Source organism: Mustela putorius, unplaced genomic scaffold, assembly GCF_011764305.1.
Source record: "Mustela putorius furo isolate JIRA1106 unplaced genomic scaffold, ASM1176430v1.1 tig00003842_pilon_pilon_pilon, whole genome shotgun sequence".
NCBI lineage: Eukaryota > Metazoa > Chordata > Mammalia > Carnivora > Mustelidae > Mustela > Mustela putorius.
The window spans coordinates 157,877-176,205 of record NW_025421995.1 but is presented as its reverse complement, the minus strand read 5'-3'; the positions used below and the strand labels follow the sequence as shown (position 1 = coordinate 176,205).

Below are 18,329 nucleotides of genomic sequence, written 5' to 3'. Positions count from 1 at the left end.
AACTCCCGGCTTCCCGCGCGGCCCGGGGAAGGCAGGCCGGGACTGCGAGACAGAGGCTGCGGGGGATAGCGGCCCAGAGCCGGTCGCTCCTCCTCTTGAAGCGGTTTCGCACCTCTCTCCGCCCGCGGCGTCGGCGGCGTCGGCGCTCACGTGGGGCGGGTCGGGGCGGCGCCGGTGCGGGCGCGAAGGGAAGTGTGGCGGCTGGGCGGCGGCGGGAGGGACGTCAGCGGCGGCGCCGGCGGCGGCGGGGACCGCAGGAGCGGTGGTGCTGTCAGTTAGGCCGTCGGAGAAATGGGAGACCCGGGGCCGTCGGAGAAATGGGAGACCCGGGGTCGGAGGGAAGGGCTTTGTGTTTTGCTGAGAGTGAGGCCTGGTGCGCGGCGGTGGCCGCCCCGGCGGGCCGACAGTGTTCGCGTCTCGGGCCGAGCTCCGCGTTCGGGCCTGGTGCGGGTCTGAGCGGGGAACCAGCAGTAACAATGGCCGCCCGGCCGCCCCCGGCCCTGTGCGCCGGCCACGGAGGTCCCCGTGGTCGCTGCTCGGGCCGCGAGAGCGACATTTTGAGACAGGCTCGCTCCTGGGCGGTGTGCGTGCCTCCCTCCTCCTCGAGGAGATTTGGGGAATTCGCAGGGGCTGGTAAGTCGTTTTCGGCGTCCCTCCCTGTGGATGGCTCCACGTCTGCAGAGGCAGAGCCCGACTCCATCCATCGAGTCCTGTTGTTGGTGGGGTTTGCATGCAGTTGTGCTCCGTTCGGTTTCCTCGAGAGCTTGCTGTCTGTCTTACGGAGCTCTTCCTTCTTCGTTCTTTTTGGGAAGAATCTCTTCCTGCAGGTACGTGGCCGTATGTCGATAAGCATGTTCTGGCTTATTTTTATAGATGATAGAGTCTGTCCCTCCAGCGGGGCCTGAGGCATCTGAGGCAACAACGGATGAAAATGAGGATGACATTCAGTTTGTCAGTGTAAGTAGCAACAAACACCGAAATTCGGGTGTTTCCCAGAATCCCAACCTATGCGCGGTAAGCGGTTCTGTGATGATGGTACCTCGCCTGTCCGTCCGTCGTTCAGCAGCTGGGCGTGGATGTCTCGCAGGTACTGGGCCCTGGGGAGTATGGCACAGGATGAGGAAATTGACCGAGAGGGGTCTCCGAGCACCTGCAGGGGCCACCACAAAGACTGTGCCCGAAAGGACATGTTGCACATGGAATCAGGCTTCTTATGCCTTCATTAGCGCCACTTTATACTTCCTGTGGGCAAAGTCGTGCTGTCTTAAGAGTGTGCTTGGAACAAGCGGGGCAGGAGCGTCCTTTGAAACACGACGTGCAGGTTAGAGGGAAGGGACGGGAGAAAGCAAGAAGGGTTGCAAGCACTCAAAGTGTGAGCTTTCCGGAGCTTGGTGACGCGAAGGCAGGTAGCTTGAAGCTTTCTCCAACCTCTGAGATCACCACGTTACAGCATAATGCAGGAGTTGACGTTCATAAGGAAGACCCTGCATCACCAGGAACACGCGTGGTTTTCAGACTGTCTTCCCTTTGGGACAGTGGTCTCTGAGCATTAGGAAGTGTAAGTGTGCAGATTTCTGGGCCTCACACCACACCTGCTGAATCAGAATATGAGGGTGGGACCCAGGAATCTTCACTTTGGAACAAAGAAAAGGACATGTGACTCTGTGAGCCATGCTTTGTAGGTTTAGGGGAACTGGGGTCATGATGTATTGGGGGATGGTTTTCACCCAAAACTGTCAAGTTTTGCAAAGGGTCTGTTTAAAGTGGTAGCTAGCCAGAAGCTTACACAAACCAGTGGTTAGTTGAGGTTTGCTGTCAAAGTTGTATAATTTTTTCTTTAAATGAGTGCCCGTTTAATGTTTGTTTGTTAATTGCTGTAGGTTTAGGGCATCCTGATAAACCATTTTTCCAAATGTCAGTTTTCTAAATCAGATAATATCCCCTCTTTAAACATTGCGGTGTTAAGATGTTGTTTCTTGTTTCTTGTTCCAGTAGGGTCATATGGAAAGTGGGTTTTTTTTTTTAGATTTTATTTATTTATTTGACACGGAGAGAGCACAAGTCGGCACAGAGGCAGGTGGGGGTGGGGGAGGAGCAGGCTGGATCCCAGGATGCTGGGATCATGACTAAGCTGAAGGAAGAGGCTTAAACCCACTGAGTCACCCAGGCATCCCTCATATGGAAATTCTTTACAAGCTATTTCCTTGACATTCTTCCCCATTAACAATACATATGGTAATCCCCCCCTTTTTTTTGACACTTGGGACCTTATAAATTTGGGGGTACCAAGATAGGCTGGGTGCTGGTTCTGCCATCCCTATGTTGTAGAGTAATGTTGTAGAGTAATGATGTAGCTGTGGAAATTGAAGAGCTACCATGGCTTTTTTTTTTTTTTTTTCTGGTACGGAAAAGCATTTGGCAGGAATATTTCATGGGTCTTTGGGAAAAATAATTTTGGTTCCTCTTGACTGTGGTTTAGAAACAAATGAATGGGACTTTTTTTTTTTTAAGATTTTTATTTATTCAACAGACAGAGATCACAAGTAGGCAGAGAGGCAGGCAGAGAGAGAGGAGGAAGCAGGCTCCCCGCGGAGCCCCGATTTCAGGACCCTGAGATCATGATCTGAGCAGAAGGCAGAGGCTTAACCCACTGAGCTACCCAGCCGCCCCTGAATGGGACATTACAAACCTGATATTTTTTGCAACTAGAACCAGGAGTGACATGGGTGTTATAACATGTGCCTTTGAGAAACAGAGGGAAACTACAAGATTGAGATTGGAAAAATAAATACTCTGTGGAATAAACAATTACATGATAAACTCTTACTGAATTAACATACCAGATTTTCTTCAGCTGAGGTTTACAACTCTCTTAATTTAATTTAATTTAATTATTTATTTATTTTTAAAGATTTTATTTATTTATTTATTTGGCACAGAGGCAGGCAGAGAGAGAGAGAGGAGGAAGCAGGCTCCCCGCTGAGCAGAGAACCTGATGCGGGGCTTGATCCCAAACCCTGGGAGCATGACCTGAGCTGAAGGCAGAGGCTTTAACCCACTGAGCTACCCAGGCACCCCAATATAACTTTTATATGCACTGGAAAACCAAAGAATTCATTTGACTCTATTGTGATAGTCGCTTTATTGTAATAGTCTGGAACTGAACCTGTAATATTTCAGAGGTATGCTTGTATACTCTAAGTGGAATTTCAGTATCAGAAAGAAGAGAGTAAAAATACTCCTTGTTTTATTTATTTATTTATTATTTTAAGATTTTATTTTTAAGTAATCTCTATATCCAACATGGGGCTCAGACCCACAACCAGGAGCTCAAGAGTCCATGCTCGCTTCAGCAGGACATACAGTAAAAAAAATTAGTCAGGCTCCTATGACTGAGTCAGCCAGGTGCCCCCTCCACCATTGCCTTTAAATTGTTCCACAGGAAAAGAACAGTGATAATTTAATTCAGTTTTAGAATATACTCAGAAACAGAATTTACTTACCTTTATAACCCTATCCTCTGCTGGGCTCCACTAGGATATGCTTATTTCTCTTGTTTTTTTAATAGTACCATCAGTTAAAGATGAAATGCTCCTGGGTACAGTCCTCTGCTTCAGGGTTCTTCAGATACAAAAGTTACTACTTTACATACTCTATTATGGATTCCTGAGTCTTCCTATAAATCTCTTTCCAGCCTTCAGTCTACATTATAGCACAGCATCCTGTGCTATAATGAGTTTTGCCATATGCATATACGCATGTGTGTAGCTAAACACAGTATGCTAAAAGAATGATAAAAATTTGTAAGTACAAAAGGAGCCCTTTTATTATAAATTTTATTGTAATATACATATAGAAGAGTTTACTGTCCTTCTAGCCTTTTATTTTAGTACTACATTACTATTGTCGGATTATCTCGTTATTAGTCTTCCCACACTTCATACTTTCCTAATCTTGAACCACAGCTTTAATACTGTTTGCATCTTAGCACTGTTGACTGGTTCATTTACCTATAGAATAAAATTTTAGGGTTTTGACCCAGGTATTTAGGGCTTGGTGTATTCTATAGGTAGTATATATGTAAAGAAAGAATTGAAAAAGTCAGGGCTTGATGTTTGCTTGTATAAGGATATGGAGGATAAAGCAGAGCTATTCAAGAACTCTGTGATTTTTGAGTTTAGATATCTAAAAAATAATCGATAGCCAGTTAAAGAATATAGTACCGTGATGTGTCTTTTTAATACAATCCCTGTACTATTTTCCATTTCCACAGGAAATGGAAAAGGAATCAACATGGCTTTATTCCTCTATGTAGATTTAGTTTCTCTTTGGGTTTTGTCATCATTACTTACTCATCTACTCTGAAATCTGCTCCTGTGCTGCTTCTGTTTCTGATTATTCTGTGCCACCTGCAAGACTCAACAGTTGAGGAAGTCTTGCAAATTCTGACAACAAAACCTCCTGATTGTAAATGCAAGTTTGGTTTGAATGGTTTTCATGACTTGTAAATTTGCTCATTTCCTTTTTAGGAAGAACCATCAAAACATGTTCTTGAATACATTGTTCTGGTCTGTGGTGATAATGAAGAGCTTAGCACCTGTCCTAGCAATGTAAGTATATTTGTGGTTTTTCAGTTCTGTCATTAAGTGCAAAGAGTGTTGGAGGTGGTTTGCAAGAACTGATTGAACTGGCTTGCAAGAACTGATTGTAAGATTTTCAGGAGTTTTGTGGGCGGAATTGTTAAACATAACCATTGTTAAAAATTAAAGTATATTTTAAAATTTGAAGTATATAAAGTTACAAGGAAATAAGTTGTTATATTTAAGGTAGTAAATACTCAAAACTCATCATATCTTAATTTGAGATTATTTATACCTGTTGTATCTGAGTGGTAGAAATACTATATAACAGCATGCTCCCGCAACATGATTGGAGTATTTATACCAAGGTAAATGTCAAACTACAAATCAGGGCTTGATTTATTATTTACTGATTATCTAAACTTAAGAAAGTGGTGGTTAAAATGTTAATGCAGATTAAGCCTAAAAATATGATACATCTCTAAATTGCTGGACTGTGTGCTATGTGAACAATTGAGAAAACCTTGTAATACTTGAAAACTCTTCCTTGTTTCAACAAAGATGATGTCAGTGATAAGTGAGTGGAGTTTTGGTATACATCTTCATCTTTTCACTTTTCTTCTTGTTAAATGAAACTATTAACCACTTTTCACATTGGAACTATACTCAGTTGTAAATCATATGAGCAACTTCTCTGTTCACTTGGATGTTAATCAAACATTCATAGTCAGATTTCATGACATTGGCTATAAAATTTTAAAAACGTTCACCTGGCTAACTCACTCAGGAGGAGCATCCAGCTTTTATTTCAGCGTCATGAATTCAAACCCCACATTGAGTGTAGAAATTACTAAAAAAATTTAAAAACTTAAAAAAAACTGATAGTGAATTTTTCACCAAATAGCAAGTCATATTGAAGTTACAGGTACAAATTGAAAATCAGGGTAAGTCTTTTATTTTTTATTTATTTATTTAAGTTTTGTTTTGTTTTGTTTTTGGACAGACAGGGATCACAAATAGGTGGAGAGGCAGGCAGAGAGAGAGGAGGAAGCAGGCTCCTGCTGAGCAGAGAGTCTGATGTGGGGCTTGATCCCAGGACCCTGAGATTATGACCTGAGCGGAAGGCAGAGGTTTTAACCCACTGGGCCACCCAGGTGCCCGCAGTGTAAGTATTTTAATTCAAAATTTATTTCTAAAATTTTGTAAAGAAATCATTAACAAATTTTTGCATTAATCCTTAAAGTGTTCTCAAGAACTTTACTTGTATTTTTTTTCAGATTCTGTTCCCTAAAATGCCAAAACGACAGGGAGATTTTTTGCATTTTTTAAATGTGAAGAAGGTGAAAACAGACAAGGAAATAATAATAGCAAAAATCATTGTGGATTGTCTAAGTCGAAGGAATCAGATTTCAAATATGTTGAACAACCAATCATTGAGGAAAATCCATCATATTCATCAAAGGAAGAAACAGATAATCTTGTGCTTCCATATTGTTTGAATGAAAAACAAGCATTTAAGTTTACAGAACAGTACAAATGGATTGAAATTAAAAGAACGTAAATTAGGATATAAGGATTGTTCAGTCGTTCGGCATTTGGGATCAAAAGCAGAAAAGCATGTCCATGTGTCTAAGGAATAGATTGCATATTGAGTAACCCCTACTCGCAGTAATAAAACTACTAGACAGGCTTCTCTGCAGAAAAAAATTAGGGAAAACGATGTTTCTAAAGCCCATGGTAAAATTCAGGATTTGTTAAAGGAATCAATTAATGACTCAAATTCTGATTTAGTGCATAAACAAAATAATAAAAATACTGATGCTGATGAGGGAGGAGGAGGCTGGCTGAGGACAAGCAAAAGCTGGCGCCTTGCACCCCCCCCCTTCACCCGCTCCCCTCCATATGTGTAGCATTCCTCAGGCACCCCCTGACTGCCATAAAACGATAAATAGTTAACTTGCAGGGATCGCAATCCTGCAGAACAGGAATCTCCCTTGCTCTACAGATGTCCTAGAGACCTAAACAGGGAGGTTATCAATAGCACAAATTTCCAGAGGCAAATAACTCTCAGTTCCTGAAGCCCTAATGTCTCCCTCCCCACCATAAACTGGAGGAGGCTGAGGTAGAAGGGAATGTAAATGATAGCAGGATCATAACACCCCACCAAGAATCTCCCAACTATCTTGATGTTAATGCCTGACCTAAGAGACATTGATGAAGCCATAAGGGCAAGCCCCCCCCCCCCCCCGCACCTTGTAGGCCCTCCCTAACATGTGAAGACTCTGTTGAAACCTCCCATCTCTTCCCCTCCCCTTCCCCCAACCGCAAGGTATATAACATGCCTACCCTCACAACCCGGGGCAGCAGCTCTTCCTGCCCACGGGTCCTGTCCCCGTGCTTTAATAAACCACCATTTTGCACCAAAGATGTCTCAAGAATTCTTTCTTGGTCATCGGCTCCGGACCTCAGCCCACCGAACCTCACCTAGGTTCTAGAACTTCATCAATGCTACTGTAAAAGTTTCAATACTGTTTACAGTTTAGTAAAACACAATAGACCTTTATCTGATATTGAGGGGGCAATAGAATTACAAGAGAAAAATGGAGAGGTCAGCTGTTTATAAATACATGATATAGTGCAACAAGAATAGCAGAACATATTGGAAAAGAAATGAAAATGAAGATATTTAAGAATATTATAGAAGAGAATGCCAAAATCTGCATCATAATTGATGAGGCATCTACAGTTTCGAAGAAAAGCACTCTAGTGGTTTATCTCCAGTGCACAGTTCAGTTGGCTCCCACACCAGTTATGTTATTTGTTGCTTTAAAAGAATTGGTGTCATCTGCAGCAGCATGTATTTTCAGTACAATATCTTTAAATGATCGTGGGTTTACTAATGAAAATTTGAAAGCAAATTTAGTTGCATTTTGTTCTGATGGTGCTAATACAATTCTGGGAAGAAAGTCTGAAGTAGCTACAAAATTGTTGGAAAATTTTCCTAAAATCATTACTTGGAATTGTTTAAACTATCGATTTCAGTTGTCAATTGATGATACAATATCTGAAATAAAACAACTATCATTTTAAACTACTTCTTGATAAAATTTATGCCACATCACCATTCTAAAAAAAATCTAAAGCTTTTAGAAAATGTAGCTAAAGATCTTGAAATTGAAATTATTAAAATTAGCTGGGTAATTAAAATTAGCTGGGATCAAGATGGGTAGCATGTGGTTTATAAGCTGCTACTGCTGTATGGCATGCATATCCTGTATTATATATGCATTTTTCTAATTTTACTCTGGTTTGGCAAAGAGATTAGCTAACATTCATTTTTTGCAAGACCTTGCTTTAATGATTGACATTCTTCAAGAATTTTCACTACTTTCAACTGCATTACAGTCCAGATCAACAAACATTCAGAAAGCACAAAAATTGATCAAACGTACCATAAGAGCCTTGGAAATTTTTAAATATTGGTACTGGAAAGCATGAGTCTCAGATTGAAGGTTTGATTAAGTCAGATAAGTTTAAGATATTCCATTTAGTAAAAATAATAGTAAATAGTAAAAATAGGGGTACCTGGGTGGCTCAGTGGGTTAAAGCCTCTGCCTTCGGCTCAGGTCATGATCTCATGGTTCTGGGATTGAGCCCCACATCTGGCTCTCTGCTCAGCAGGGAGCCTGTTTCGTCTTCTCTGACTGCCTCTCTGCCTATTTGTAATCTCTGTCTAATAAATAAATAAAATCTTTGAAAAAAAAAATATATATATATAAATTTAATGCTCTTTCTAAGTATATGTTACTAGAAAACATAATTGAACACATGCATTTACATCTTATAACTGACAGAAACCATGATGAAAGTATTTTTAATTATTTTGACTTGCTAGAACACTCTACGTGGCCTTATGAAGAAATGACTTCACCATGGATAGCTGGTGAAAAAAAATTATTTCATCTATGTGAAATTTTAAAATAAGAAATTGATTTGAATGATTTTTGGGAATTTGTAAATAATATAAAATCTAATAGTGTTTCAATTCCTACAACTACACAAATAGCTAAAAAGATAGTTAATACTATTGCCATCAATAATGTTGAAGCTGAAAGAGGTTTCAATTTCATGAACATAATTTGTACAAGGGTGAGAAATAGTTTAACAATAGATCACATATCAGATCTAATGACAATAAATTTATTGGGGAAATTGCAGATTGCGACGCAACTCCATTTGTAAAGTCCTGGTCAAACTGTAACCACAGATTGGCTACAGACACAAGAGTTAGGCAAAAATCAACAAAAGCCTTCTATGAGAATCAGTTGGCTATATGGAACTTACAATAAAGGGTATTATATGTGTTTTTATCATTTGTAAATTGTGTGCTACACACCTTAAAAAATTTTTTTTGAAACCCCATTGTTAAACATTCATTGACACATTTAAAAAGCATTTTCCAAAGAGATAAAGTTGATTGTTTTTAGGAACTATATAGTTTTTTTTAAGAGATTGGCCCATGTCTACTAGAGTAGGCCATGATGTATATTATAGGGTGTCCTGTACAGAACATCCAACCATTTCCATTTCTGCTGCCTTACTTTTAGAAAGAATGCAAGAGTAACAACCCAGATAAGTTCAAAACCCTGGAAATTATATAAAATAAATGAAAAATGGAATAAAAATCGCAAGCCTTTTGGCTATCAATCACTTCTGTATGTGCTAATGTATCTGTGGCTATTAAGCACTTGAGCTCACCAGGACTAAGTGAATTTCTTACTTAATTAAATATAAAAAAGTGTAAAATATTTTTAACAACTTTTTTTTTTTTTTAGAAATACAGTTAACTTGCTACCTTGCTCATGATTATTGTAGTATGCCTGTCAAACTCATGTATCATGTGTAATACTACATAAAACACATCACTCGGGATCCTGGGTGGCTCAGTTGGTTGGGGAACTGCTTTCGGCTCAGGTCATGATCCTGGAGTCCTAGGATTGAGTCCCTCATCGGGCTCGCAGCTCCATGGGGAGTCTGCTTCTCTCTCTGACCTTCTCCTAGCTCATATTCTCTTTCACTGTCTCTCTCTCAAATAAATAAATAAAATATTAAACACACACACACACATACACACATCACTGCATTGGTGTCAACAGATGGATTCAGGGCACATTATTTTTTTCTATGAATTGATGTAACATAGCATCTTTACCTGAGTATTTTATACAGACAATAAGAATTACAGTGATACTTGTTAATTAATTGAAATACTTATCTTAATTATAATTATCTTTCTAGTTCAGACATGAATATACGCACATTTTTTAATTTAAAATGAAGGCATACTGAAAAATAGAGATACAGAATCTAGTATTACAACTGGAACAATAAGACTGGGAAAAGGTACTTTACACATTTCATGATGAATGGTTAATTGCAGTTGGCTGAGGCAGAGAAAAGCTGGTTTGTTTGTTTTTTTGTTTGTTTCTGTTTTTTTTTTTTTTTTGAAGATTCTATTTATTTATTTGAGAGAGAGTATGAGAAAGGAGGTCAGAGGAGAAGCAGACTCTCTGTGGAGCTGGGAGCCCAAAGCAGGACTCGATCCCAGCAATCCAGAATTATGACCTGAGCTAAAGGCAGCCACCCAACCAACTGAGCCACCCAGGTGCCCCAAAAAGCTGGTATTTGAAAAAGACAGTAAAGAAGTGGATAATACTGAGACAGTTTCAGCAAATGCATAATGAATGAAATCTTTCAAAGTCAAAAAATTGAACTTCAGTCACTGGAAATTAGAATTAAATGTTCAACAACATTTTTTTTTTAAGATTTTATTTATTTATTTGACAGACAGAGATCACAAGTAGACTGAGAGAGAGGCAGGTAGAGAGAGAGAGAGGAAAGCAGGCTCTCTGCTTAGCAGAGAGCCCAATGTGGGACTTGATCCTAGGACCCTGAGATCATGACCTGAGCTGAAGGCAGTGGCTTAACCCACTGAGCCACCGAGGCGCCCCTTCAACAACATTTCTTAAATAGTTTTTTTTTTTAAGGTTGATTTTAAGTTTGGCCAGCTATAAAACAGCTTGGATTTTCACATGAAAAAAAAAAAACTGGTTTTGAATAGATAATAAAATATTTCAGTAGCAGAAATTGTTAGAAAATTATGAATTAAAGCCTAAGAAATATTTTATTAAGAAAGTACAAAGTCCTTAGGTAACCAAACATTGTAGAATACAGGACCTTCCTAACTATCAAAGATTAATTGACTTAGAATCTGAAAAGTGTTTTTCTTTGGATGAGTTATGTAATATAAGAGCTCCAGCTCAAAATTTGGAGTATATTTTGTCTCATAGGACTTAAAACATTTATGAAGCAATCATTTGAATTCATGGCCTAAAACTTATGTAGCCTTTTGTGTTTTGTTTTGTTTTGTTTTTGTTTTTGTTTTTGTTTTTTTAAGTAAGCTCTGTGTCCAAAGTGGAGCTTGAATTCATGACCCCACGATCAAGAGTTGTTTCCTCAACTGACTGAGCCAGCCAGGTGCCCCATATAGTTTTGTGGGTTTTTTGTTTTTTTGTTGTTGTTGTTTTTTTAAAGATTTTATTTATTTATTTGACAGAGAGAGATCACAAGTAGGCAGAGATGCAGGCAGAGAGAGAGAGGGAAGCAGAGAGCCCGATACGGGGCTCGATCCCAGGACCCTGAGATCATGACCCGAGCTGAAGGCAGAGCCACCCAAGCACCCCAATTTTTATTTTACTTTTTAAAAGAATTTTTTTATTTATTCATTTGAGACCGAGAAATAGCAGGAGCCGTGGGGAAAGGCAGAGGGAGAAGCGGGCTCCCTGCTGAGCTCCCTGCCCTATGTGGGGCTCCATCCCCACACCTGCAGATCATGATCTGAGCCCCCAGGTGCCTCTATGTAGATATTTTTTAATCTTTTACATTTGTTAGAAGAGTTTCAGATAGATGAGGAAAAAAAAAATGATCTCTGTCACAGTAAATGGCATTTTAGGTAAGCTAGGTAAAATGTCAGATCTTTTTGAAATTTTTAAATGAAAGATTCCCCTTATTTGTTATTCTACCTGTATGATACATTTTGAAGATAGTTGTGGTCAGTTTTTTAAAATGGTCTCTATGACAGGTGTCAAGGGTACGGTTTAATGTTCATTATATGAGGGCGCCTGGGTGGCTCAGTGGTTTAAGCCACTGCCTTCGGCTCAGGTGGGATCGAGTCCCGCATCGGGCTCTCTGCTCAGCAGGGAGCCTGCTTCCTCCTCTCTCTCTCTGCCTGCCTCTCTGCCTACTTGTGATCTCTCTCTGTCAAATAAATAAATAAATTCTTTAAAAAAAATGTTCATTTTATGAGTGCAAAAGCTATGAATCAACATCAACTAATAGGATTGCTGGAAGACTTAAAAGGAAATTTAGTGATCTTACATACTTTGTTAGTTGCTTGAATTGTGAAAGAATTCTAAAAAACTTACTTTATTATTAACACTAGTTTAAGATTTTCTTGCAACAACAGAAATGCTAGCCAAATATTTAATAATCAAGAAGAAAATGGTGGGGAGCCTGGGTGGCTCAGTGGGTTAAGCCGCTGCCTTCAGCTCAGGTCATGATCTCAGGGTCCTGGGATCAAGTCCCGCATCAGGCTCTCTGCTCAGCAGGGAGCCTGCTTCTCTCTCTCTCTCTCTCTGCCTGCCTCTCAGTCTACTTGTGATTTCTCTCTGTCAAATAAATAAATAAAATCTTAAAAAAAAAAATTTGTTAAAAAAAAAAAAGAAGAAAATGGTGGGGGCACGTGGCTGGCTCAGTTGGTGGAGCATGTGACTCTCGATCTTAGGGTTCTGGGTTCAGGCCCCATATTAGGCATAGAGCTTACTTTAAAAAAAAAAAGAAAGAAAGAAAATGGTGGTTTTCTTCCCAATATATTTCATATGAATGACCTAAATTTGAAGCTCCAAGGAAAAGAAAAAAGCTTATTTGTGCCGTACTTAGACAAGCACTAGAATTTATTTTGAAATAGAAACTTTAAAAACTAAATAATTTTACACATTTTTCAAATATGAATCAGCATGTATGAGAATTTAACTGTATTTGACATTGTTATATAAATGTACTATAAAAATTTGTAAGAAATTTGAAGTGTTTTATCTATTAATTTGCTTTTAAATTTACTCATTAATTTGGAACAATGACCCAAAATTTATTGCATTTATTTAGACAGATACAATCTTCAAACTGATATGCTTTTGCTCTGAAGGTAAATAAGTTCTTTTTAAAAAGGATGCACAGGATTTTTTTAATGTGGATGTAAATAAGGGAAAATTACCTTCTTTCAGTTATTGGAAAACTTGACTGGGAACAATTTGGGTATATGAATCTACTTTTCAACTATAAAATTTATACATAAATCAACTACTTGCGATAAAAAAGGCATTCAGATTAACAGATGTACGTTACATGTAACATACACATCAGATTTTAAAGACTTAGCATGTACTTTATCACATTAATTATTGATAATATGTTGAAATAATATTTTGGTTATTTTGAGTTAAAGTCATAAAATTAATATTATCTATTTATTTTTATTTTAGGATAACATACGTGGCTTACATTATTAGTTCTGTTGGATATTACTACCCTATATGATGGTTACTGTCAAATCTGGATTTCTCCAATCCAGACCTCACTTTTGAACTCCAAGAACCATAGTCAACTGCCTTCTAATCATTTTTGCATTGCCTCATAGGTATCAAACTGAGTATGTCCAAAGCTGAACTTAACAGTCTCTCACTATTTTGTCTCAGAGAACAGCACAGCTATCCATCTATTTGCTTAAATTAGAAATTTGAAGACATTTCAAAGAGTTTCTCCATTTTGCCCTGTCTCTTCATCTTTTAAATACCTCTTTAGTCCATATTTTCCTCAATATCCCCACTGCAGTTATCTTAGTTCAGGCAGGCCCTTATTTTTCTTCCTTAGTCTACCTTAATAACTTCCTAACAAGTCTCACTACCTTCATACATGCTTGCCCTCTTCTCAATCCATCCTCTGCACTAACTCACGAATGGCATTCTAAAATACACATGCTTGGGGCGCCTGGGTGGCTCAGTGGGTTAAGCCGCTGCCTTCAACTCAGGTCATGATCTCAGTCCTGGGATCCAGTCCCGCATCGGGCTCTCTGCTCAGCGGGGAGCCTGCTTCCCTCTCTCTCTGCCTGCCTCTCCATCTACTTGTGATTTCTCTCTGTCAAATAAATAAATAAAATCTTTAAAAAATAAATAAATAAATAAAAATAAAATAAAATACACATTCTTGGGGCGCCTGGGAGGCGCAGTGGGTTAAGCCTCTGTCTTCAGCTCGGGTCATGATCCCAGGGTCCTGGGATCAAGCCCTGCTTCGGGCTCTCTGCTCAGCCGGGAGCCTGCTTCCTCCTCTCTCTGCCTGGCTCTCTGCCTATTTGTGATCTCTGTCTGTCAAATAAATAAATAAATAATCTAAAAAAAAAAATTTTTTTTTTAAAATACACATTCTTACAACTTTTGTTAGTTAGGAAGACAGACTCAGATAACAGAAAACCCCAATTTAAATCACTTAAATGTTTTTTTCTGGAGATGGCTGCAGGCTTTGCTTAAGTAGCTCAATGTCGTTATTGCTGTGTTATGTGGGACACTATTGGTCTTGCCCTTTGGGTTACAGGATGTCTGGCAGAGTTTTAGATATAACCGGAGTTAAGTCAAGAAGGCAAGGGGTAGAGCAAACCCTGTATAGCCATCAGGAAATCAGAAGCTTTGCCAGAAGACTTTTCAAGTATATTTATATTTTACTCACCAGAATTTTTTCAACATGACCATCTGTCATTGCAAGAGAGGCTTGGAATGTGAACATGTTTACTTTTCCTAGTTTCTTTAGTGAATGCAGACAGCAGAGAAAAGGGAATGGAGAGTGGGTTAGCCAGTCTATGGTATTTACCGTATTTCTCTACTACAGAAAATCCTTCACTGGTTTCTCACTTTCTTAAGGGTAGTAAAGTTCAACCTTTCTGATTGTTTTATAAGGAGTCATGCCGCTGCTAGATAGTGAGTTTCTTGAAAGGAGTCTGTGGGGCGCCTAGGTGGCTCAGTGTGTTAAGCCTCTGCCTTTGGCTCGGGTCATGAAATCAGGGTCCTGAGATCGAGCCCCATGTCGGGCTCTCTGCTCAGCAGGGAGCCTGCTTCCCCCTCCCACTCTGCCTACTTGTGATCTCTCTCTCTGTGTCAAATAAAATCTTAAAAAAAAAAAAAAAAGTCATCTATAACCCTGACTATTAATGTCAAGCATATAGGAGGAGCTCAGTGAAAGTTATCTTAGTATGTGAAGTTTCCTACATGTCAGTTCACTTTCTTTTTTTTAAAGATTTTATTTATTTGACAGAGAGAGATCACAAGTAGGCGGAGAGGGAGGCAGAGAGAGAGGAGGAAGCAGGCTCCCTGCCGAGCAGAGAGCCCTAACAAGAGGGGCTTGATTCCAGGATCCCTGGATCACAACCTGAGCTGAAGGCAGAGGCTTTAACCCACTGAGACTCCCAGGCGCCCCATGTCAGTTCTTTTTTTTTTTTTTTTTTTTAAGATTTTATTTATTTGACAGAGAGATCACAAATAGGCAGAGAGTCAGGCAGAGAGAGAGGGGGGAAGCAGGCTCTCTGCTCAGCAGGGATGCTGAGGCAGATGTGGGGCTCAATCCCAGGGCCCTGAGATCATGACCTGAGCCGAAGGCAGTGGCTTAATCCACCGAGCCACCCATGCACCCATGTCAGTTCATTTTTATAAATTGATTACATCTTCAAATATTTCTATTTCCCAGTAGACTTCTAAGGGAAATAAGATACTCTACAGCTTTTAATTTCAGACATACTGGTATGCCTTAATTAACACTTCACATTTACTTTGAAGATACACTGAGGTATTCTTTAAAATGAATTTAAAATATTGCTTTTTTTTTTTAAGATTTTATTTATTTGACAGACAGATCACAAGTAGGCAGAGAAGCAGGCAGAGAGAGAGGGGGAAGCAGGCTCGCTGCTGAGCAGAGAGCCTGATACGGGGCTCGATCCCAGGACTCTGGGATCATGATCTGAGCCAAAGGCAGAGGCCTTAACCCACTGAGCCACCCAGGTGCCCCAAAATATTGCTTGTTTTAACATAGATGTGTTAATAGTTTGAACTGAGAATTTTTATTTATTAATTTATGTATTTACTTATTTATTTTAAAGAGAGGGAGAGAGAATGTGCACTCAGGTGGGGGAAGGGGGAGAGGGTGAGGGAGAGGGAATCTCAAGTAGATTAGGCTGAGTGTGAAGCCCAATGCAGGGCTTGATCTCATGACCCTGAGATCATGATCTAAGCCAAAATCAGGAGTCAGAGGTTTAACTGACTGAGCCATCCACACATCCCTGGACAGAAAATTTCAATAAGAATTTCAGTATGTAGGGGCACCTGGGTGACTCAATGGGTTAAAGCCTCTGCCTTCCACTCAGGTCATGATCCCAGGGTCCTAGGATTGAGCCCCGCATCGGGCTCTGCTCAGCAAGGAGCCTGCTTCCTCCTCTCTCTCTCTGCCCGCCTCTCTGCTTACTTGTGATCTCTGTCTGTCAAATAAATTAAAAATAAATAAATTTTTAAAGTAAATAAATAAAATTGTTTAAAAAAAGAATTTCAATACGTAGCATTTTTTAGAAATTGCAACTGATAACATGAAAAACAAACACAAACATCAGTACTGCCACCCAGTTTCATTACTTAAATTTGTGTTTTAGTTTCCAAGCACATTGGTTCCAAATGATATATATTTTTTAAATATTTTATTTATTTATTTGATAGAGAGATCACAAGTAGGCAGAGAAGCAGAAAAAGAGAGACGGGGAAACAGGCTCCCTGCCGAGCAGAGAGCCCAATGTGGGGCTCGATTCCAGGACCCTGAGATCATGACCCGAGCCAAATGCAGAGGCTTTAACCCACTGAGCCATCCAGGCACCCCCAAATGATATTTCTTTGTCATGAGTTAATGAGAAAGGTCAGGAACAGACTTAATATGTAATTTATGTGTTCATTCACCAAATGGGGCAATGGTGTACTTTTGGTAGTGTTTAAGTTCAAGTACTTTTGAGAAGTGGTACAGATTTGGCCAAAAAGCATGAGAAATGGTAAACAGGCAAATATAGAAGACCATTTTCTTGTTAATTTCTTTAAGATATGGCAAAAGTGGGGCTTCTGGTAGCTCAGTCAGTAGATCATGCCATGCAACTCTTGATTTTGGGGTTATTCTTTTGAGCTCCACATTGGGTGTCAAGATTACTTTATCTTTTAAATATTTTACTTATTTATTTGACAGAGAGAGAGAGACAGCAAGAGATGGAATACAAGAGGAGTGGTAGAGGGAGAAGCAGGCCTCCCACCTAGCAAGGAGCCCAAAGCGGGGCTTGATCCCAGGACTCCGAGATCATGATCCAAGCCCAAGGCAGACGCTTAACGCTGAGCCACCCAGGCGCCCCTACTTAAAGTATTTTTTTAAAATGAAATATAGCAAAAGTTATTGTTTCAGATGTACTAGAGCATTAAAAAGTAGATATGGTAGAATAGGGAAGTATATAGTTGCAAAGTTTTGATGTATTACATGAGATGGTACAATATTAACTAAGAAACAGAGTTAAGAGTGTATATTTTTTTAAGATTTTATTTATTTGAGAGAGACACAGCAAGAGAGGGAACACAAGCAGGGGGAGTGGGAGAGGAAGAAGCAGGTTTCCCACCAAAGAGGGAGCCTGATGCGGGGCTTGATCCTAGGACCCTGGGATCATGACCGGAGCCAAAGGCAGATGCTTAACGACTGAGCCACCCAGGCGCCCCTGTATTTTTTTTTTTTTAAGATTTTATTTACTTATCTGACAGAGCGCACAGGGGGAGCAGCAGAGGGAGAGGGAGAAGCAGGATCCCCGCTTCTCCCTCAATCCCAGGACCCTGAGATCATGACCTGAGCCAAAGGCAGATGCTTAATTGACTGAGCCACCCAGGCACCCCAAGAATGTATGTTCTAATTCTTTTTTTTTTTTTTTTTTAAGATTTAATCTATTTGACAGAGAGCACAAACAAGGTAAGTGGAGGAGGGAGAAGCAGGCTCCACACCCAACAGGGAGCCCAATGAGGGACTTGATCCCAGGACCCTGGGATTATGACCTGAGCCAAAGGCAGCTGCTTAACTGACTGAGCCACCTGGGTGCCTGTATGTTCTAATTCTTAGAACAACTATTTTAAAAAGAATTCAGAGAGTTACAGCTAAGAAAGCAATAATGGAATTTTGTTAAATGTTCAGATTCTCAGAAAAAAAGGCAGGAAAATGTACAGAAAAACAAAAAGCAGGGCAAACAAAATACAATTGTAGATTTAAATATAGCTGTAGCAATAGTTATATTAAATACAAATGGTCTAAATATACTAATAAATAAGGCAGATTGGCAAAATGAACAAACAGCAATACCTAACTCTGCCCATAAGAAATAGTTTTTAGTTATAAAATCACAAGTTGAAACTATCTGGATAGAAAAATGTTCCTGTTCCTCCTGCTATGTATAATTAAAAACCTTGAATATATATAAACAAAGGAGCACCTGGATGGCTCAGTTTCTTGAGCGTTCAACTCTTGGTTTCTGCTCAGGTTGTGATTTTGGGGTTGTGGGATTGGCCCACTTTGGGCTCTGTGCTTAGTCTG

The 18,329-nt window shown here is 39.7% G+C and overlaps 1 protein-coding gene across 1 annotated transcript; it reads left to right on the top strand.

Moving 5' to 3' along the window:
- The first annotated feature begins 216 nt into the window (after positions 1-216).
- Positions 217-9,576, top strand: KIAA1586 (KIAA1586 ortholog). The gene is given in 16 exon segments (XM_045089492.1): positions 217-338; positions 874-957; positions 4,530-4,610; positions 5,858-5,938; positions 5,941-6,129; positions 6,131-6,404; positions 7,091-7,200; positions 7,203-7,660; positions 7,662-7,694; positions 7,696-7,789; positions 7,792-7,876; positions 7,879-8,057; positions 8,059-8,113; positions 8,116-8,139; positions 8,356-8,790; positions 8,793-9,576. Coding segments are annotated over 16 exon segments (2,340 nt in total). The 5' UTR covers positions 217-317; the 3' UTR covers positions 8,930-9,576.
- Positions 9,577-18,329: the final 8,753 nt, after the last annotated feature.